Source organism: Octopus bimaculoides, chromosome 1 (genome assembly GCF_046866305.1).
Source record: "Octopus bimaculoides isolate indiv1 chromosome 1, ASM4686630v1, whole genome shotgun sequence".
Lineage (NCBI taxonomy): Eukaryota > Metazoa > Mollusca > Cephalopoda > Octopoda > Octopodidae > Octopus > Octopus bimaculoides.
In genome coordinates this window covers 168,818,438-168,838,024 of record NC_142928.1, presented here as the reverse complement: position 1 = coordinate 168,838,024, position 19,587 = coordinate 168,818,438, and the positions used below count along the sequence as shown (strand labels likewise).

The window sequence follows — 19,587 nt, the reverse complement described above, 5'->3', positions numbered from 1 at the left end:
ATACTGTGTCTACAGCCTCCCCAGGTCACACGATTCCCTTTCCTGCAGTCCTTCCTACACAAAATGTCTCTCCTCAGAAGTTTCCTTCTTATTCTGCAGCTATCAACTTGCAACTGTTTAAGAGAAACAGTGACTACATTAGTTTCAGTCTTCTCAGCAGGCCTGCAAAGACCATGGATACAGTGCTTTCCTCTTAAAGCAGAATGATTAATGCCAATGACAAATAGTCTCAGAGAGGGGAATTGATTGTTGGTAACACAGAAAGTGTGATCCAGTATTATCCTTCACACATAGGCATTTTGGTGGAAGAGAAAGTTATGGTAAATAAAATGATGGTAGAATAGACACAGGTTATTAGTCCAATATTGTCCCATGCTATGCAGGCAGCATAGTGCAGTGAGTAGGAGAACAGATAATTGTCAGACAGTTAAGAGAGTTGCTTAGATTCAATACTATCTCTGGTTACATGGATGGCATTATAGGGAGTAGGAGAGATGAGTGATTGTAGTAGAAAGCATGAGTATTAGGGATCGATGAGCAACAGAGATGAATGAGAGGGGAGAAGGTACCAAAGAAGCTGGGGAGAAGCAAATAGAGGCTTAACAGGAGTGTAGTGAGACACACACACACACAACCATACCCATATGTGTATGCATATATATATATATATATATATATATATATATATCAGAAATAATTAAGATTCATTTGAATTAGGTACTTAAGTTGAGGCACCACGTCAGTCCAGTATTATCCACACAGTCCAAAGTAAGGTGAATACAATCAAAATAAGTAACAGGATGTTAAGTATTAGTGCAATACGACCCTTTCAAGTGGCTCCATCTGATTGAACAAAGCAAGCATTACATAATTTTAAATTGCTATCATGCTTGCATTGTTCAATTAAATAGAGCTGCTTGAAATGGTCTTATTGCACTAATACTAGACATCCGGTTACTTATTTTGATTTTTATATATATATATATATATATATATATATAGAGAGAGAGAGAGAGAGAGAGAGAGAGAGAGATCGTTAGTAAAGCATAAATCCCAAAAGGATGCCACTCGCTAGAGAGTCCTTAAGCCAACAGGTTTTGGGATCTGATGATAAGCCACAAAGCTAAATGCTTTATGGACGTGAGACCCTGGGTAATCCCATAAACTGGCCTTATCTAACTTTATTTATATCATATATATATATATATATATATATATATATATATATATATATATGCACCTTCCTGGCACTTGTGCCAGTGGCACATGAAAAGACATTCGAGACACGTATATGCATATATATATATATATATATATATATATATGCACCCACATATATTCATATATATAACCCAGCATCCATCATTGCCACTACAATATTTGTTTGACCATGTTTGTACCAGGGAACAGATTTTATCTAACTTTTTATGTTACCAATCACTGTGGTCCTTTGGCATCCCCTTTGTGCAGATCAGCACCTTAAGATCAGTCTTCCCCAATTCGTCCCATATCTTCCTAGGTCTCCCTCTTCTACACCTTCCATCCACTTTGAGAATCCTGCTTTATACAGCTGCCATTCTCCCTCCTTCTACATCACATGTTCATACCAGCACACCTCTCTGGCACTCTTACTCTGATACCTCTTATATCAAGATTTTCTCTCAGCTCAGTTGTGTTTCATTGTTCATGCACACTAACATTATACATCTAACACAGATTCTGCTTGCTTTATTTATTTCTACACTCGTCATTGAGTATTACTCTTTTCTGTATTACCTGTTTGATTATGTGCATAACTTGTGTATCACCCATCTAACTAGATATTTCAGCATCATATATACATAAATATATATTTATGTATTATATTTATTTTACCAGGAGATAGCACACAATGTTGGGATCTGTTACATGCACCTAAAGGATTATGAAAGGGTGAGTATCTCATTGTTATTGTTTAGCTGCAGCTCAGCCATGATCTAACAGATTTATGATCAGAGGCATTCTTGCTATGGTCATCCCTTTGTTTTTTTTTAGACATTGTGTATCTAGGGTTACATTAGCCAATGTGTACTGCATCTTTATTAAGAAAGTAAGTTGTGATTTGAGAGAGATTTCACTGCTATTTCAACAACTCTTTCTCCAAATTTTGTAGGTTTTTCACTGAAAAAGGCTGTCAAAAATCACTATTGTGCAAGCTTTCTAGCACACTATGACAATCATAACAAATTACATCCAAAAAGAGATGTGGCAGTTTTTAATAAAGAATGAAAACCAAATCTTATTCTTTATTAAAATCAAAAATATAAAAATTAACAAGTTTTCTTTATGTTCCTCAGTTTATCATTAAACTAGGATTGTAGGTGCAGTATAGCTGAATAATTAAGAAGTTTGCTTCACAACAACCACAGAGTCCCAGGTTCAATCCTGATACATAGCATTTTGGGTAAATGTCATTTTCTGTAACTTTGGGTTAACGCATAGCTTATGTGTGAATTTGGCTAAATGGAAAGAAGCCCTCCAGGTGAATTGTATCTGTAATTCAAGAGAACAGCCTTGTCACACATCATACCACACTAATTCTGCCTAAGAATTATATTAACGGTATACATGTCTGTGGAATGCTCAGCTGCTTAGATATTAATTCAGGAGCAGGTAACTCTGTTGATCAAACATGATCTTCATCAACAAATGGTGGAGAAAGAAAATAATAGGATTGTTCTCAAAGAATACATTTTTATAAAACCGGATTAAAAACATTTTTTTTCTTTTTTTACCCATTTTATTTCCAAATATCAAATGTCCATTCTTTATTGAATATTTAGAAATGTATTTTGCATGTCTCTGTTGTTGTTCAGCTCTAGGTCAGCCCTGATGAAGCTGATCTTTGATGAAAGGTATTCTAGCCATAATCATCATCATCATCATCATCTAACGTCCGTTTTCCATGCTGGCATGGGTTGAACAGTTTGACTTAAAACTGGTAAGCTGGGGAGCAGGGCCAGCCCTAGGGTTGCTGGTGCCCCTGGCAAGCTGAACTTCAGTGCCCTTACAAGTATAATTTTTGTCTTTGTCATGCCCTTCTTGACGTCCCCTAGTACATGGCACCCTGGGCAACTGCCCAAGTTGCTGGTACCTTGAGCTGGCCCTGCTGGGGAGCTGCACCAGGTTCCAATCTGATTTGGCACGGTTTCTATGGCTGGATGTCTTTCCTAATCCCAACCACTCCAAGAGTGTAGTGGATGCTTTTTATGTGCCACCAGCACAGGTGTCACTTATGTAGCTCTGGCATTGGCCACAACTACCATCTCATTTGGCTTGACAGGTCTTCTCAAGCATGGTATATCACCAAAGGTCTCAGTCACTTGTCACTTCCCCCATGAGGCCTAACGTTGAAGGGTACTTTGGGGCCCTTAAAATACTATTGTGGATCCCCAATTTACTATTTTGTTATGTGGGCCCCACAACTCTTATATGAACCATCGGGGCCATATAAACCCTGGTTGAGAACCATTGCTGTAAGACATGCACAAGTTGGTTGGTATTTCTTTGCTCTGTATGACAGGTGACGAAGCAATGTGATTGGGTGTAAGACAAAAGACAGTGGCAGATATTAAGAAACTATGAGACCTGCATCAGCATGAAAAAAACGATGTAGCTTTAAATGAAAAATGAAATGATAATTCAGCTTGAAGAGAAACAAACATGTCCACTTAACAATATTAGTCAGAGGAGCAGCATTTTATTTACAAGTTATTACATTTAAATTAGACATACAGATAAATTTAGAGTTGCTCCAGTAATGCAAACCTTGCAGCTTTTCCATTAATTCTGAACACAACTTGAATACAGTTGGTTCATTACTGTTTATACCTCATTCAGAGATTTATTATTGCTTGTTTACACTTTTTCAAGATCAGTGACTTTTCATCACTAGAAAAAGGATATGTGTATTTGCATTGGGACCCCTTCGCATCGAAGACCGGTGATTGTCGTGCGCTGATGACGTGTAAATACCTAGAAACACGGGTCCATGCATATCACATCAGGTCGAAGATGGAGAGGATTGCTTCCCTTTGCAAATACTGATAGGGCACAGAAAGTGTGTCAATAGCCAGCTGGAGGAGGTGTCCTCATGGGGCTACAAGCTACAGTAGCATCCACCCTTAGTGGTTAACCACATTTAAGTGGCAAATATACTTCACGTATATATATATATATATATATATATATAGAGAGAGAGAGAGAGAGAGAGAGAGAGAGTGAGAGAGTGTGTTAGAAGTGGTGTACAGATATTGTACACCACTCAATATATATATATATATATAATATAATATAGGATAAAATCTTTATAAGAATTCATCAAGTAGTCAGCGTGAAAAAAACCCCATAAAGAAAAAAACTCATGGTTTTTTTTCCCAAAAATTATATATATATATATATATATATATATATATATATATATATATATATATATGAAATGATGAAACTGGTGACCACAAAATTATACACATAATACACAAATGACATGTTATGTTAGAGAACGAACAAAACATCTTACTTCCAATCATATTTTCACTCATTGTGTTCTCTGCATTATATTATCCATATCATGTAAAGTGTGGGTTTTTTTTTGCTTTTTTGTAAGATGGTTGGGAATGGTTTGTGGGAGATCTAGCTGCTGTTTCTCAGCATAAATTATTGAGTGTCTGTGCATTCAAGTGACCATGCAGATGCTCTATTTTGGGCTCAAAATTCCTTCTATATTTTTATAAGGCACAATTGCTATATGACCATTAGGGCATAAGTTCAGTTCTTACTCCTGTCACTGTGTTGTATCTTAGATCATGGTACCTAAACTTTGCTTGCTCTAGTTTACCTGCTGAGGAAAAAGAAAAAGAAAAGCTTCATTCCTGCTTCATGTTTAACTACTTAGCAGTAGGAAGACAATCCAACTGTGAAAGCTAATTACTCAAAACAAATAAACAGTCTTATTGTGTACGCATGGAAAAATGGACATGAAAAGTGTTTTCATTTTGATGTATTTTAGGCCAAAGAATTTCTCCAGACTGCAATTACTCACAAGCATCATGAAATATCGTTTATCATGTTGGGAAAAGTGTACATGCTGGAAAGAAATGTGGAACGAGCCATTGAAGTATTCATCAAAGCTGTTGAGTAAGTTCTAGCCTTGCACTATTTATTGTTTACTTACCATCCATATATTTCATCTGAATTCTATATAGCTTTATGGTTTAGTCAGAATTTTTTCATGGTCTGTCAGAATGCTTCTGTTTGTATGCCATAAAAACAAGACCAGTCATTGAGTTGTTTAAAGGACTAGAGGAAATAGTGTATCATTTGAAAACACTTGAGGATTGGTAACTGGAAGAGTATCCAGCTATATAAAAACTGTCTCCGTAAGTTTTGTCTGGCTCATGAGAAAATTATGACTAGTTGCAGCAAAGGAAGTTAGCCTCTGGCTGGAAATCGGGTCTAAATACATGCAACAGAAGAGACTCTGCTACAAATAACCAAAGGCCAGATGGCAGTAAACTGGACAACAGTTAATGTCAACCTTTCATGGATAGAAACACATTTTCACTCCGTTTCCACATTTCAAAGCTTTGATCAACCTGAAGCTATGAAAGAAGTTACTGGCTCAAGGTGTTGTACAGTGGGACTGAACCCAGAACACATTGTTACAAAACAAACTTCTTAACCATATGAACATGTCTGAGCCTCTGAAACTAAAAAATTGTTTAGACATATGAAGAGATCAGTTTGTGTCTACTGACTTCGCCAATATGCACAGCTCTTGCAATTAAATATGCAGCTATTATGAAATGACACACCAAAACAATGTGGTTGTTTGCCCTTTTAGCAATAACATCCAAAGTTCCTCTAAGCTAAAACTTGGAAAAAGAAACAAATGTAATACAGAAGTTTATATGGTAACAGTATACTAAAACGAATACAAGAGATGGGCACTTCTGGAAAGCATTGAGAATTATTGAATATTTTGCAAGAGATGCTATTAGTTTCTACTGCATATTCTAACCCTGTAAAAGTGGTTGGCATTAGGAAGGACTGCCAAAGCAGACACTGGGGCTTGGCACAGTTCTCTGGCTTGCCAGCTCCTGCCAAACCATCCAGCCAACTCATGCCAGCATAGAAATGGATGCTAGTGATGACGGGGAGGAGGAATGGTGGGGGGAAGGATGATGATGATGATGGTGGTGGCAGTGAGGAGGAGGAGGAGGAGGAGGATGCCAAAACTATTACAATACTGTCTTTGAAATACTGTTTCTCCCAGACAAACATACACTGTGAAATAATTGTAACTCTCATGATCAGTACTGATTTGTCATTTTTATGTAATAGTCTTTCTCATCAAAATTCTCACGTGTGTTGCTTTTTGTTATTTCTTTTATTTATGTAGAATATTTCCAGAAAATACTGAACTTCTTACTTTTCTTGGATTACTATATATGGAGGTTAGTGACAATATCTTTCTATATATATTTGAAGAGTGGGAGTGTGTGTTTGTATCTGCCAATGTATGACTATGTGTATTTCACACACACACTCACACTCACTTTCACACATATGCATGCAAACACATACATACACACCATACATACATACATATATATATATATATATCATCATCATCATCATCATCGTTTAACGTCCGCCTTCCATGCTAGCATGGGTTGGACGATTTGACTGAGGACTGGTGAAACCGGATGGCAACACCAGGCTCCAATCTAATTTGGCATAGTTTCTACAGCTGGATGCCCTTCCTAACGCCAACCACTCAGAGAGTGTAGTGGGTGCTTTTACGTGTCACCCGCACGAAAACGGCCACGCTCGAAATGGTGTCTTTTATGTGCCACCCGCACAAGCCAGTCCAGGGCCACTGGCAACGATCTCACTCGAAAATCCTACGGGAGCCAGTCAGGCGGTACTGGCAACGGCCACGCTCAAAATGGTGCATCTCATGTGCCACCCGCACAAGAGCCAGTCCAGGGGCACTGGCAACGATCTTACTTGGCTTGCCGGGTCTTCTCACGCACAGCACATTTCCAAAGGTCTCGGTCAGTAGTCATCGCCTATATATATATATATATATATATATATATATATATATGTGTGTATATATATATATGTATATATATATATAGTTTTAGGGAAAATAACCAATTTTCAAGAACTCATCGATGAAAATCCACTATCACATATAGAAAAATTAATATATATACTTTATCTATAAGGCTCAATTTAATTTTAATTTTTTATAAATTGATTTTAATTGAGTTTTTTACCTGTAATTTTGGATTTTGTCCCTAATAATATTATTATGTATATATATATATATATGTATATATATATAGATATATATATATATATATATATATATATATATATATATACACACACACAAGAATACACCATACATGTATATATGCACACACACACACACACACATACCACTGCATGTTACTGTGGCCAAGTGCTTTCTACAATGGTCTCCAGCTGACCAATGCTTAGTGAGTGGAATTGGAAAATGAAAGTGTATGAAGCTTGCCATGTGTGTAAATATACATATATGCTTATATATGTATATAATCATCATCATCATCATCGTTTAACGTCCACTTTCCATGCTGGCATGGGTTGGACGATTTGACTGAGGACTGGTGAAACCAGATGGCTACACCAGGCTCCAATCTGATTTGGCAGAGTTTCTACAGCTGGATGCCCTTCCTAACGCCAACCACTCAGAGAGTGTAGTGGGTGCTTTTACGTGTCACCCGCACGAAGGCCAGTCAGGCGATACTGGCAACGGCCATGCTCAAAATGGTGTATTTTATGTGCCAAGCATATGAGTATATTTGTGACTTCCCATTGTCTTCATGATGTTTGCACACTGCATAAAAACTATGTCACCTATATGACAAAGTCTTTGTTTTACAATCTGTCATAAAAACAAGACCAGTCATTGAGCTGTTCATTGCTTGAAGAACCAAGGTGGGAATAGTATATTACTTTGAAATAAGTGAGGGTTGATGACAGGAAGAGCGTCTGACCATAGAAAAGCTCTTAGTAAATTTTGTCTGAGCCATGCCAACATGGAAAAAATGAATGATGATGATAATGGGGCAGGGGTTTCACAGTTTCCACCTTTGAAATTTCACTCACAAGGTGTTGGTCAACCTAAAATTACAGTAGAAGATGTTTGCTCATGACACCATGCAGTAGGATCAAATCTAGAAATGCATGGTTGTAGCAAGGTAAACTTCTGATCTACTGTTTGGCCAAGAAGGAGGGCAGACATGGCTGTGTGGTTAAGAAGAAGCTTACTTCCCAACCATGAGGTCTTGGGTTCAGTCTCACTGTGTGACACCTTCAACAAGTGTATTCTATTATAGCCCTGGTCCAACCAAAGCCTTGTGAATGAATTTGATAAATGGAAACTGAAAGAAGCCCATTATAGGTGTGTGTGTGCACATGCGTGCACGCATATGTGTGTGTGTGTGTACCTATGTCTTGACATCTTGTGATGGTTGTAGATGAGCACCCTCTCATACAAGCAGTGTTGTTTATTTCCAATCTTCCATGGAAAACTGGTCTGCCATGGGGAAATACTATCATAAAATAATAATAATAATGAAATTGTTGTATACAGTGCTCAGGTGCACTACAACTTGTCAAAAGTGCACATAAAGCATATGCACTATTGTACAAATGTCTGGAAAGTGAACAGTGAATGAGTCATACATGCTTGTGTGTGTATGGAGGGGAGAAAATCAGGTGTAGTGTTGGCGAATCTCAGGAAGCACGGAAGTTTTGAAGGATGCAGTGCTCCAACAACTAACAACTGATGCCGGCAGTTTGTTCCATACTTCAGCAACTCTTTGTGTGAAAAAGTGTACATGTGAGGGTTTGTGACAGGAAGAGCATGGCTGTAGAAAATTTGTCTCAGAAAATTCCATCTGATCCATGCAAGCATGGAAAAGTGGATGTTGTTGTTGATGACAACGACAACAATGGTGATGATGATGATAACTATGTCAGTTCCTATAATGTGTATTTTTTTTTGCTTATTTATTTGTTCGTTTTGTATCTGATCCAGATTAAGGAGTTTCAAAAAGCCTGTGAAAGCCTTGGTAATGCCATGAGCTTTGATCCAACTCACATAAAAGCTATTCTAGCAGCTGGAAGTATGATGCAAAGTCATGGGGACTTTGATGTTGCTCTCACTAAATATAGAATTGTGGCTTGTTCTATGCCTGAAAGTGCCATTTTATGGAATAATATTGCTATGTGTTTCTTTGGAAAAGCTAAATATGTGGCTGTAAGTATAAACGCTATTTAATTCTTGCTTATTTTCAAAGTTTGATAGAGCAGAGTCTGTTTCAAAAGAGTTTTTGTAACCATATTTTTTTTTTAATTTATTTATGAATCAAAAATTCATATTTTATTATCTCTTTCTGTATCAGATTCAAAAGCTGCCTGATCTGTCTTGTTGGGAAACTTGCCCAGACTAATGCATCTTTCCCAGACCAATGTAGCTTGATCTGACCAATGCAACACTTCAATGCCAGATCAAACAATGCTACATGAACATTTACCTTGAGTTTTAGTCACACTAATCTTTCACTACCTGAAATATCTCATCTGTGCATGCCATGACAACACGTAACAGTAGTAGTTCACAAACTGAACTGGTTGACCTTGACCGTTGACAGTTCATTGTCTGTTCATTCACTTACAGTCCAGTAATACTTGCATTGATTCAATAAGTTAATTTGCCAAAATAGTTCACATCTGCTATGCTGCATCCCGTGGTTTCAATGTACCCTGGCTCATTGTTTTGCAAAATATATAATAAGTACAAATATCAGTAATATACTGAAGTCAAGTTATTAATTAAACACTCTCTTTTGCTAATTTTACCATGTGTTTTGCAAAAAAAAGTCAGTTTATCATGGTACTTTATTAACTATGATAATAAGTTTCCTAGTGAGTTCGTTGCCAGTACCGCTGGCTCCAGTGCAGGTGGCACGTAAAATACACCATTTCGAGCGTGGCTGTTGCCAGTACCTCCTGACTGGCCTTCGTGCCGGTGGCACGGAAAAGCACCCACTACACTCTCAGAGTGGTTGGCGTTAGGAAGGGCATCCAGCTGTAGAAACTCTGCTAAATCAGATTGGAGCCTGGTGTAGCCATCTGGTTCACCAGTCCTCAGTCAAATCGTCCAACCCATGCTAGCATGGAAAGCGGACGTTAAACGATGATGATGATGATGATGATGATTATTCTCTGTATTAATGAAATTCACAGTAAATTAACTTCATGTTTTATACTTCAGTGATCAATAGTCGTATTCTGCATAGTTCCAATTAACTATGCTCCTCTACTACAAATTTCAGGTCTTGAACCACCATCCTCCTCTTCTGCTTCATCATCATCATCTTCATCATCATCATCTTCATCATTATTTAACATTCAGCTTTAATGCTGGCAAAGGCTGGACAATTTGATGGGGTCTGATGAGTTGGAGGGCTGCATCATATACCAATGTCTATTCTGGAATGGTTTCAATGACTGGGTCCCCTTCCTAAAGCCAACCCCTGAGGAGGAACTAAAGAGAGCGGGATGATGAAGATGACAAATAAGAGAAGACAGGGAAATATAGCAGGAAACAGGGGAGTAGGAACCGATTAGTGCAAGAGTTGATAAAAAGTGAGGGATAGAGTTGAAAAAGTGATAAACTACATCCAGTCCATGCAAGCATGGAAAAGTGGATGTTAAAACACTGCCTAAAAAAACAACATAATTCCCAACACCATCAGGAACATACATTTACCCATGTGCTTCCGTAACCTTACCCTTCGACGATCACTGAAATACATACATACATTCACCATTAGAAAAATCATACACTATCTACATCACCAACTCCATGAGCACATACGCAAATTCTCTGAAATAATATCCAGCATCACGTCAGCCCAGAACCTACACTCCGAAGAACAACTGCAGCTATTGATCAATGCTATCACCACTGCTTCGACCAAGTGAAGAAATGCCTGAAACTTAAATTCTTGTGGCTTTGCACCAAATACCATAACTCGGCCTATTACACCAACACAGATGAACGGGACACGTCCACCAATCAAGATAACCCTAACATCAAGGACACCAGCACACCATCAACAATGAAACCCCTAGTCACAAACTTGAGTGGGTCACTCTCCCATAAAGAACTAGAACTCCTCGGTCTGAGCCCTAAATTTATCTTGAGCCAACAGCTGAACGAGAAAATCTTACTTTTTTCCAAATAGCCTACCAACTCAAATGGCTGTCAGTAATAAAGAACAGCAACAACACACTCAGCAAATTTCCCATGTACCAACTAGACCACCCACTCTTCCCACCTCCAACCAACCGAGAACTCAACCACAAGAAGTCTATTTCCAACGTTTTGATTCCAAACTTAACCAGGGTGCAACATGAAGCATTGACAAAACTAAAAAACAAAATCCTTATCTACTTACCATGAGACAAAGGGAAAGAAATCTGTGTGATTTCTTGTGAAATTTATGATAAACTGGCACTAGAACATTTAAGCAGTCGATCCAACATGGGGACCAGCTATCGGAATTGACAGTATCTTGGTAAATAAAGCAATTAAGGGCATGAAGACAGGGAAAGCCCCCGGCCCATTAGGAATCACCACAGAAATGCTTAAAATATCTGGCGGTGTCAGTTATAGTCTAGTCACCCATATAGTCAATCAGGGGATACAGGAAGGAGTCATACCCAATGACTAGTGTAGCAGGACCATAGTCAACTGCTACAAAGGTAAAGGTAATGCATTAGATACAAATAATTACAGAGGTATCAATTTGTTGGATCAAGCAATGAAAGTAACGGAGAGAGTCATAGACCAACTAATTATGGAGAGAGTTAGTTTAGATGAAATGCAGTTTGGATTTGTGCCAGGGAAAAACATCACTGATGCTATATTTCTGGTAAGACCGCTGCAGGAGAAATACCTAGCCAAGGATAAACTTCTGTACCTGGCTTTCATCAACATGGAGAAAGCCTTTGACATGGTCCCCCGATCTCTTATTTAGTGGTCAATGTGGAAAGTAGGGATAGATGAGTGGTTAGTGAGAGCTACAGGGCAGTGAAACATGGGCTGTGATTGCTGAGGACATGCGTAAGCTTGCAAAGAATGAAGCTAGTATGCTCTGCTGGATGTGTAATGTCAGTGTGCATACACAACAGAGTGTAAGCGCCCTCAGAGAAAAGTTGGACATAAGAAGCATCAGATGTGGTGTGCAAGAGAGACGATTGCGCTGGTATGGTCATGTGTTGTATATGGATGAGGACAGCTGTGTGAAAATGTGTCACACCTAACAGTGGAGGGAACCTGTGGAAGAGGTAGACCCAGGAAGACCTGGGATGAGGTGGTGAAGCACGACCTTCAAACATTGGGCCTCATGGAGACGATGTCAAGTGACCAAGACCTTTGGAGATATGCTGTGCTTGAGAAGACCCAGCAAGCCAAATAAGACCGTAACCGTGGCCTATGCCAGTGCAGCATAACCAGCCCATTTAAGAGTACCCTTCAATCATTGGGTAATAAACTGCGCTTCTGAAAACCTGTTGAGTCATGTGAAGTCATTGTCGTGGCCGATGCCAGTACCACCTGGCTGGCACCCTTGCCGGTGGCACATAAAAAGCACCATTCGACCATGGTCAATAGCAGTGCCACCTGACTGGTCCCATGCTGGGAGCACATAATAAGCACCATTCGAGCGTGATCGTTGCCAGTGCTGCCTGACTGGCTCTTGTAACTGTGGCATGTAAAAAGCACCATTCAAGTTTGGTCAATGCCAGTACTGCTTGACTGGCCCTCATGCCGGTGGCACATAGAAAGCACCCACTACACTCTCAGAGCGGTTGGTGTTAGGAAGGGCATCCAGCTGTAGAAATTTTGTGAGATCAGATTGGAGCCTGGTGTAGTGTTCTGGCTTGCCAGCCCTCAGTCAAACCTACTAACCATCACCTATATAATGAAATAAAGAAGCTTGCTTCCCAACCACATGGTTCTGGGTTCAGTCCCACTATGTAGCACCTTGGGCAGGTGTCTGCTACCATAGCCTTGGGCTGACCAAAGTCTTGTAAGTGGATTTGGTAGAAGGAAACTGAAAGAAGCCCATTGTGTGTTTGCGTGTGTGTTTGTTTCTATGTTTGTCACCCACCACCACTTGACAACCAGTGTTCATGTGCTTACATTCTCATAACTTAACAGTTCAGCAAAAGAGACCAGTAGAATAAGTACCAGACTTTCAAAAATGAAATAAGTACTGGGGTCAATTCATTTGACTAAAAATTCTTCAAGGCAGTGCCCCAGGATGGCCACAGTCTTAACGACTGAAACAAGTAAAAAATAAAAGATAATTGTAAATAGCCAACACCAAATACATTATGTCCAGTAATGAATATCACAGTTAAATGTTCATGAGTTTGCTTCAGTTTTTATTCACAAAGCCAGCAACAACATTCCACACATACACTACTACCACAATAATAATACCATCCACTTCAACAATGGCAACTCAGACGTTTAAAGTATATCATAATTGACCGGCTCAACTCAAGCAATTAGCAAACCACATGACAAATGTTACACTTAGATTTGCATTAGCTGCAAAGCAAACTGCTTAACATATTTTTTTTCCTCCTTTATATTGTTTTATAGACAACTCTTCTAGTAATATAAAACTTGTGAATGATAATCACAATAGATTTAACCTTTGATACGAGACCTAAGCCTCCACTGCCAACTATATTTCCTGCACTACTTGAAACCACTTAACATATTCTAAGTACATTCTTCTTGTCAATAAGCAACCTCATATCACTGTCTTTAAAATTAAGAATTATAATGTTTACATCCATATCACTTACCCAACCACTTAAGAAAACAAAAGTGTATTTTATCTTTGCAATATTGATATCTGTTTGATGGTGGAAAAATCTGATTTTTTTTATCTGAAGGCAAAATATAGATAACCTCTGTAATGCTTACTTAAAACTTAAGGTCAAACTAATTAAAACAAAATTACCATAACACTTCTTCAACTGACTTTTTAAGAATATGTATTTCTTCATCATCATCGTTTAACGTCCGCTTTCCATGCTAGCATGGGTTGGACGATTTGACTGAGGACTGGCAAACCAGATGGCTGCACCAGGCTCCAATCTTATTTGGTAGAGTTTCTACAGCTGGATGCCCTTCCTTACGCCAACCACTCCAAGAGTATAGTGGGTGCTTTTACATGCCACTAGCACGAGGGCCAGTCAGGTGGTACCGGCAACAGCCACACTCAAATGGTGTTTTTTACGTGCCACCTGCACAGGAGCCAGTCCAGCGGCACTAGCAACAACCTCGCTCGAATGTTTTTTCACGTGCCACCGGCACAAGTGCTAGTAAGGCAACGCTGATAATGATCACGCTCAAATGGTGCTTTTTACATGCTACCAGCACAGAAGCCAGACAGCTGCTCTGGCAATGATCATGCTCAGATGGTGCTGTTAGCGCTCCACTGGCACGGGTACCAGTCATCAAATTTGTTTCGATTTCACTTGCCTCAACAGGTCTTCACAAGCAGAGTTTAGTGTCCAATGAAGAAAAGGTTGGCATGGGTGCCAGACAACGAATTTGGTTCGATTTCGATTTCGATTTCACTTGCTTCAACAGTTCTTCGTAAGCAGAGTTTAGTGTCCAATGAAGAAAAGGTTGGCATAAGTGGGCTGGTTAAACTCCTGGCAAAGGTCTCACTTGGCTTGCCAGGTCTTCTCACGCACAGCATATTTCCAAAGGTCTCGGTCACTAGTCATTGCGTCGGTGAGGCCTAATGTTCAAAGGTTGTGCTTCACCACCTCATCCCAGGTCTTTCTGGGTCTACCTCTTCCACAGGTTCCTTCAACCGCTAGGGTGTGGCACTTTTTCACACAGCTATCCTCATCCATTCTCACCACATGACCATACCAGCGCAATCGTCTCTCTTCCACACCACAACTGATGCTTCTTAGGTCCAACTTTGCTCTCAAGGTGCTTACACTCTGTCAAGTATGCACACTTATAACTATTATATCCGGAAATATGCTTATGAGATTGAATCATTATTTAACATCCACTTTTCCATACTTGCATGGGTCAAATGGAATTTGTTCAGGCAGATCTTCTGTTGCCAACCCTACTTCCAAGCAAGGTAATATTTCCCCATGCTCAGACATTTTTCTCATGGAAGAATGAAAATGAACACACACACACACACACACACACATGCATGCAGGCACACGGTGGGCTTCTTTCAGTTTCCATCTACCAAATCCACTCATAAGGCATTTGGTCCGCCTGGGGCTGTAATAGAAGACATTCGCCCAAGGTACCACACAGTGGGACTGAACCCGAGACCACATAGTTGGGAAGTAAGTGTCTCAACTACACAACCACATTTGTGTCATCATCATCATCATCATCGTCATTGTCATTTAACGTCCGCTTTCCATGCTAGCATGGGTTGGACGATTTGACTGAGGACTGGTGAAACCAGATGGCTACACCAGGCTCCAATCTGATTTGTCAGAGTTTCTACAGCTGGATGCCCTTCCCAACGCCAAGCACTCCGAGAGTGTAGTGGGTGTTTTTACGTGCCACCGGCATGAAGGCCAGTCAGGCGGTACTGGCAACGGTCACGCTCGAAATGGTGTATTTTATGTGCCACCCGCACAAGAGCTAGTCCAGGGGCACTGGCAACGATCTCGCTCGAAAATCCTTACACATGTCACGGGCACAAGTGCCAGAAAGGCGACGCTGGGCACAGGTGCTATCCCGATTTCGCTTTCGCTTGCCCCAATAAGTCTTCGCAAGCTGAGTTTCGTGTCCAATGAAGGAGACGACGTTTTGCATGGGTGCCAGTCGTCGAATTTAGTTCGATTTCACTTGCCTCAACAAGTCTTCGCAAGCGGAGTTTAGTGTCCAATGTAGGAAAGGTACTCATAAGTGGGCTGGCTACACCCCTGGCAGAGGCCTTGGATTTAGGTCTCACTTGGCTTGCCGGGTCTCCTCACGCACAGACACAAGTTGTTTGAGATTGAAGTTAAAAATGCAAAATTGATACTTAATGAAACAGCTTATAGGCAGTAGATGAAATTCATCATAATCATCATCATCATTGTTTAATGTCTGCTTTCCATGCTGGCATGGGTTGGACAGTTTGGGAGGAGCTGCCTAGGCAGAAGACTGCACCAGGCTTCAATGTCTGTTTTGGTATAGTTTTTATGGCTGAATGCCCTTCCTAACAGCAACCACCCTGCAGAGTGGACTGAGTGCTCTTTACATGACACCAGCACAGGTGAGATCAGTTTTGGCATGGTTTTTACAGCTGGTGCCCTTCCAAATGCCAACCACTTTACAGTGTGGACTGGATGCTTTTTACATATTTAATTTATATCATTAACAACCAAGTATCAAATACATAGTCTCATATATATTTTTTTTTTTCATTCCCTTACAGGCAATCTGCTGTTTAAAACGAGCCAATTATCTTTCTCCATTTGACACAAAGGTGTTGTATAATCTGGGATTAGTTCATCTCCACATGCAACAATATGCATCTGCATTCCACTTTCTTAGTACTATGCTGAAGTACAAACCAAAAGATCCTGAAGCATTTATGATGTTAGCTAGTAAGTGAATTTCCTTCATTTCCTTCACAATTACTTCTTTTAGTAACTTTTACTTTTACTTCTCTTTTACTTGTTTCAGTCATTTGACTGCGGCCATGCTGGAGCACCGCCTTTATTTGAGCAAATTGACCCCAGGACTTATTCTTTGTAAGCCTAGTACTTATTCTATCGGTCTCTTTTGCCAAACCGCTAAGTTACGGGGACGTAAACACACATATATATACACATATACGTATATACAACGGACTTCTTTCAGTTTCCGTCTACCAAATCCACTTACAAGGCTTTGGTCGGCCCGAAGCTATACTAGAAGACATTTGCCCAAGGTGCCATGCAGTGGGACTGAACCCAGAACCATGTAGTTGGTAAGCAAGCTACTTACCATACAGCCACTCCTGCGCCTATAGAATTCATTGTTTAGAATCCATTTTTAATCTGGCTAAGATGGATAAAAATGATATTTTTCTAGCAGTTGTTCTACTATTGCTAACTAATTAAATACTTAATGAGACAAGATCCTGTTGTTAGTTAAATAAAATAAAGCAAGCAGAGTTATGTGTCTTAAACAAAATGCACTAAGAGAAATAGCACAGAATGGCCAGTGGCATAGATATAAACAACAGAGTCAAGTCCAGATATATCAAATGCCATACAGCATAAATTCTTGATTTATTAAAATTATCTCTGCTTCTAGAGGATATGTCATAATTACCAAATGACAGTTAAGACTAATTTCATATGAGAAAGAGAAATAATCTCAAGAATCTAGAATTTTCCAAAGGTACTATATCACTAAGGAATTTGAAATAAGGGGCCAGTTGTAGACTTGTGTTTCTGCCCCAACAGACATCATCAGCACAACAATTGTCCAACCTTATCTCCATCAGCCAAGAAACTTAAACTTATACATAATAATAGAACACGTTTATGGCCTAAGTAATTTGCATAATTTAACCCTTTAGCATTTAAACTGACCATATCTTTGAAATTCTCTTCCATACCATTTTTTTCCTCTTTCTTATGACCCAAGCTCTTTCAAGTTCAAAATAAATTCATTCCTTTCATCTTAATTTCTCCTTCTTCATAGTCATTTATACTTAGTGACTTCTTACTCTGTGTGTGTGTGTGTGTTTGTCCCCCCACCACGACCTTCACTAGAGAACCAGTGTTGATTTGTTTCTGTTCTCATAACTTAGCAAAAGAGACAAAAATTTAAAAAAGACAAATGCTGGTATTGATTCGTTTGGCTAAACATTTCCAGGTGGTGCCCCAACTTGGCCGCTCTCCAATGACTGAAACAAGCAAAATATTAATTAGGTAGGGTGGTTATGAAAAACTCATGGCCTTGTGCATACAGACTTTTCCTAGATGTACAAATTGTACTAGTTCACTAAATATTTCGTGTGGCCACATTATTTATCTCATGCAACACTGCTGTAGAAAATAGATTCTAATTACTGTTATTAGGAAAAATTATCCAACCTTTCAAACTTCAATACATCTAACCAACCACACTGCAAGGAAGCAGCCTGTACATGATTGCACAGTCTTATAGAAATGTAATGAAAATACTTAACAGAAATTGACAAAGAACAATAAACATTTAGTTATATTTATAATGATTCAGTACCCTTAATGCTTAAAATCATGGCAACACTGTTACAGAGGTTATCATTCCTTCAACACAACTGAACAGTCCCCTATACCCTGTGTTTTCTTTCTCTTTCTTTGTTTATTTGCTAACTATCAACTGTATTTTATCTTAGTACCAATACTAGAGAGAGAGAGAAAAATGGAAGTAGGAAGAGGTGTTACCTTGTCCCTTTCAAAACTAGAGATTTCCTACCTCTACTTTATGTTGCCTCTCTTATGTCAAGGCCAGGAGTTGGCAAAGTGGTCATTATTGACCCATGGGGTCTTTGTGGCTATCAAAAGGATAGATAAACACTTTAACTTCATCTTACACTACAAGGTATGGCATATCCATAGCTATGGATTTGTGGACATGCAATGGGTCTGCTTAATTAGGGTTGATCTTGTCCTATACTACAACAACAGCAACATCTAACCTGTGACAACTTAGGAATTCAGTCTTAAATGGGTTTTTTGTGCTGTTAATGGTGGTGGGGGGGGGGGCGTTGTTACTGCAGACCAGCCTTGAATTGACTCTAATTGAGCTAACCTATAATCAAAGATTTGGGATTATTACTGTTTTTGTTTATTTTAAGTTGACCTAAAATAAAATAGATAAATAGTTACTCAATTATTCAAGCATTAAAAAGTAAATTTCTTATACACCCAACTGTCTGTTCTTTTCAAGAAAAGTTAGTTGAATTAAATATCCATTGCAGATCCAACAGCCAATTTGTTTTTTCTTTCTTAAAGAGTCTTGGTACAATAAAGCAAACAATTTTCTGTTAATGTATTTTTAAGCGCTCTTATGTTGAAAACTTTATAATTTCTGTACTACTTGAGAACTTCACAGCCTTCATGAATTTTTTTTTTTTTAATTTTTTTCATTATAAGAAGATATTTTTATTTGATGTGGTTATTAAAATTAATCATACCACTGAAATCTTACGCTGTTAATCTAGGTCAGCTTTGTCTTTTGTCCTTTCAAGGTAAATGAAATAAAATTTCTTGTGAATTACTGGGATTGATGTAATCAAATAACCATCCCTCCCCTCAAATTTCTTAAGCTTATACCTGAAGTAGAAACAATTATGAGAATAGTGAACTGGTATTGATTAGAGTTTTTTATAGTCTAATTTCAAATTCTGCCAAGGTCAACTTTGCCTTTCATACTTTCCA

General features: G+C 39.0%; 1 protein-coding gene across 2 annotated transcripts in view; it reads left to right on the top strand.

Annotated features, from left to right (window-relative positions):
* Positions 1–19,587, top strand: part of LOC106883124 (BBSome complex member BBS4) — a 60,371-nt gene that overhangs the window by 14,725 nt on the left and 26,059 nt on the right. For both annotated transcript variants that reach the window (XM_014934019.3, XM_052972513.2), the window contains exons 6-10: positions 1,879–1,932; positions 5,048–5,175; positions 6,440–6,494; positions 9,137–9,358; positions 16,605–16,776. In XM_014934019.3, the coding sequence (XP_014789505.1) occupies positions 1,879–1,932; positions 5,048–5,175; positions 6,440–6,494; positions 9,137–9,358; positions 16,605–16,776 (631 nt within the window). The remainder of the gene's footprint in view (positions 1–1,878; positions 1,933–5,047; positions 5,176–6,439; positions 6,495–9,136; positions 9,359–16,604; positions 16,777–19,587) is intronic.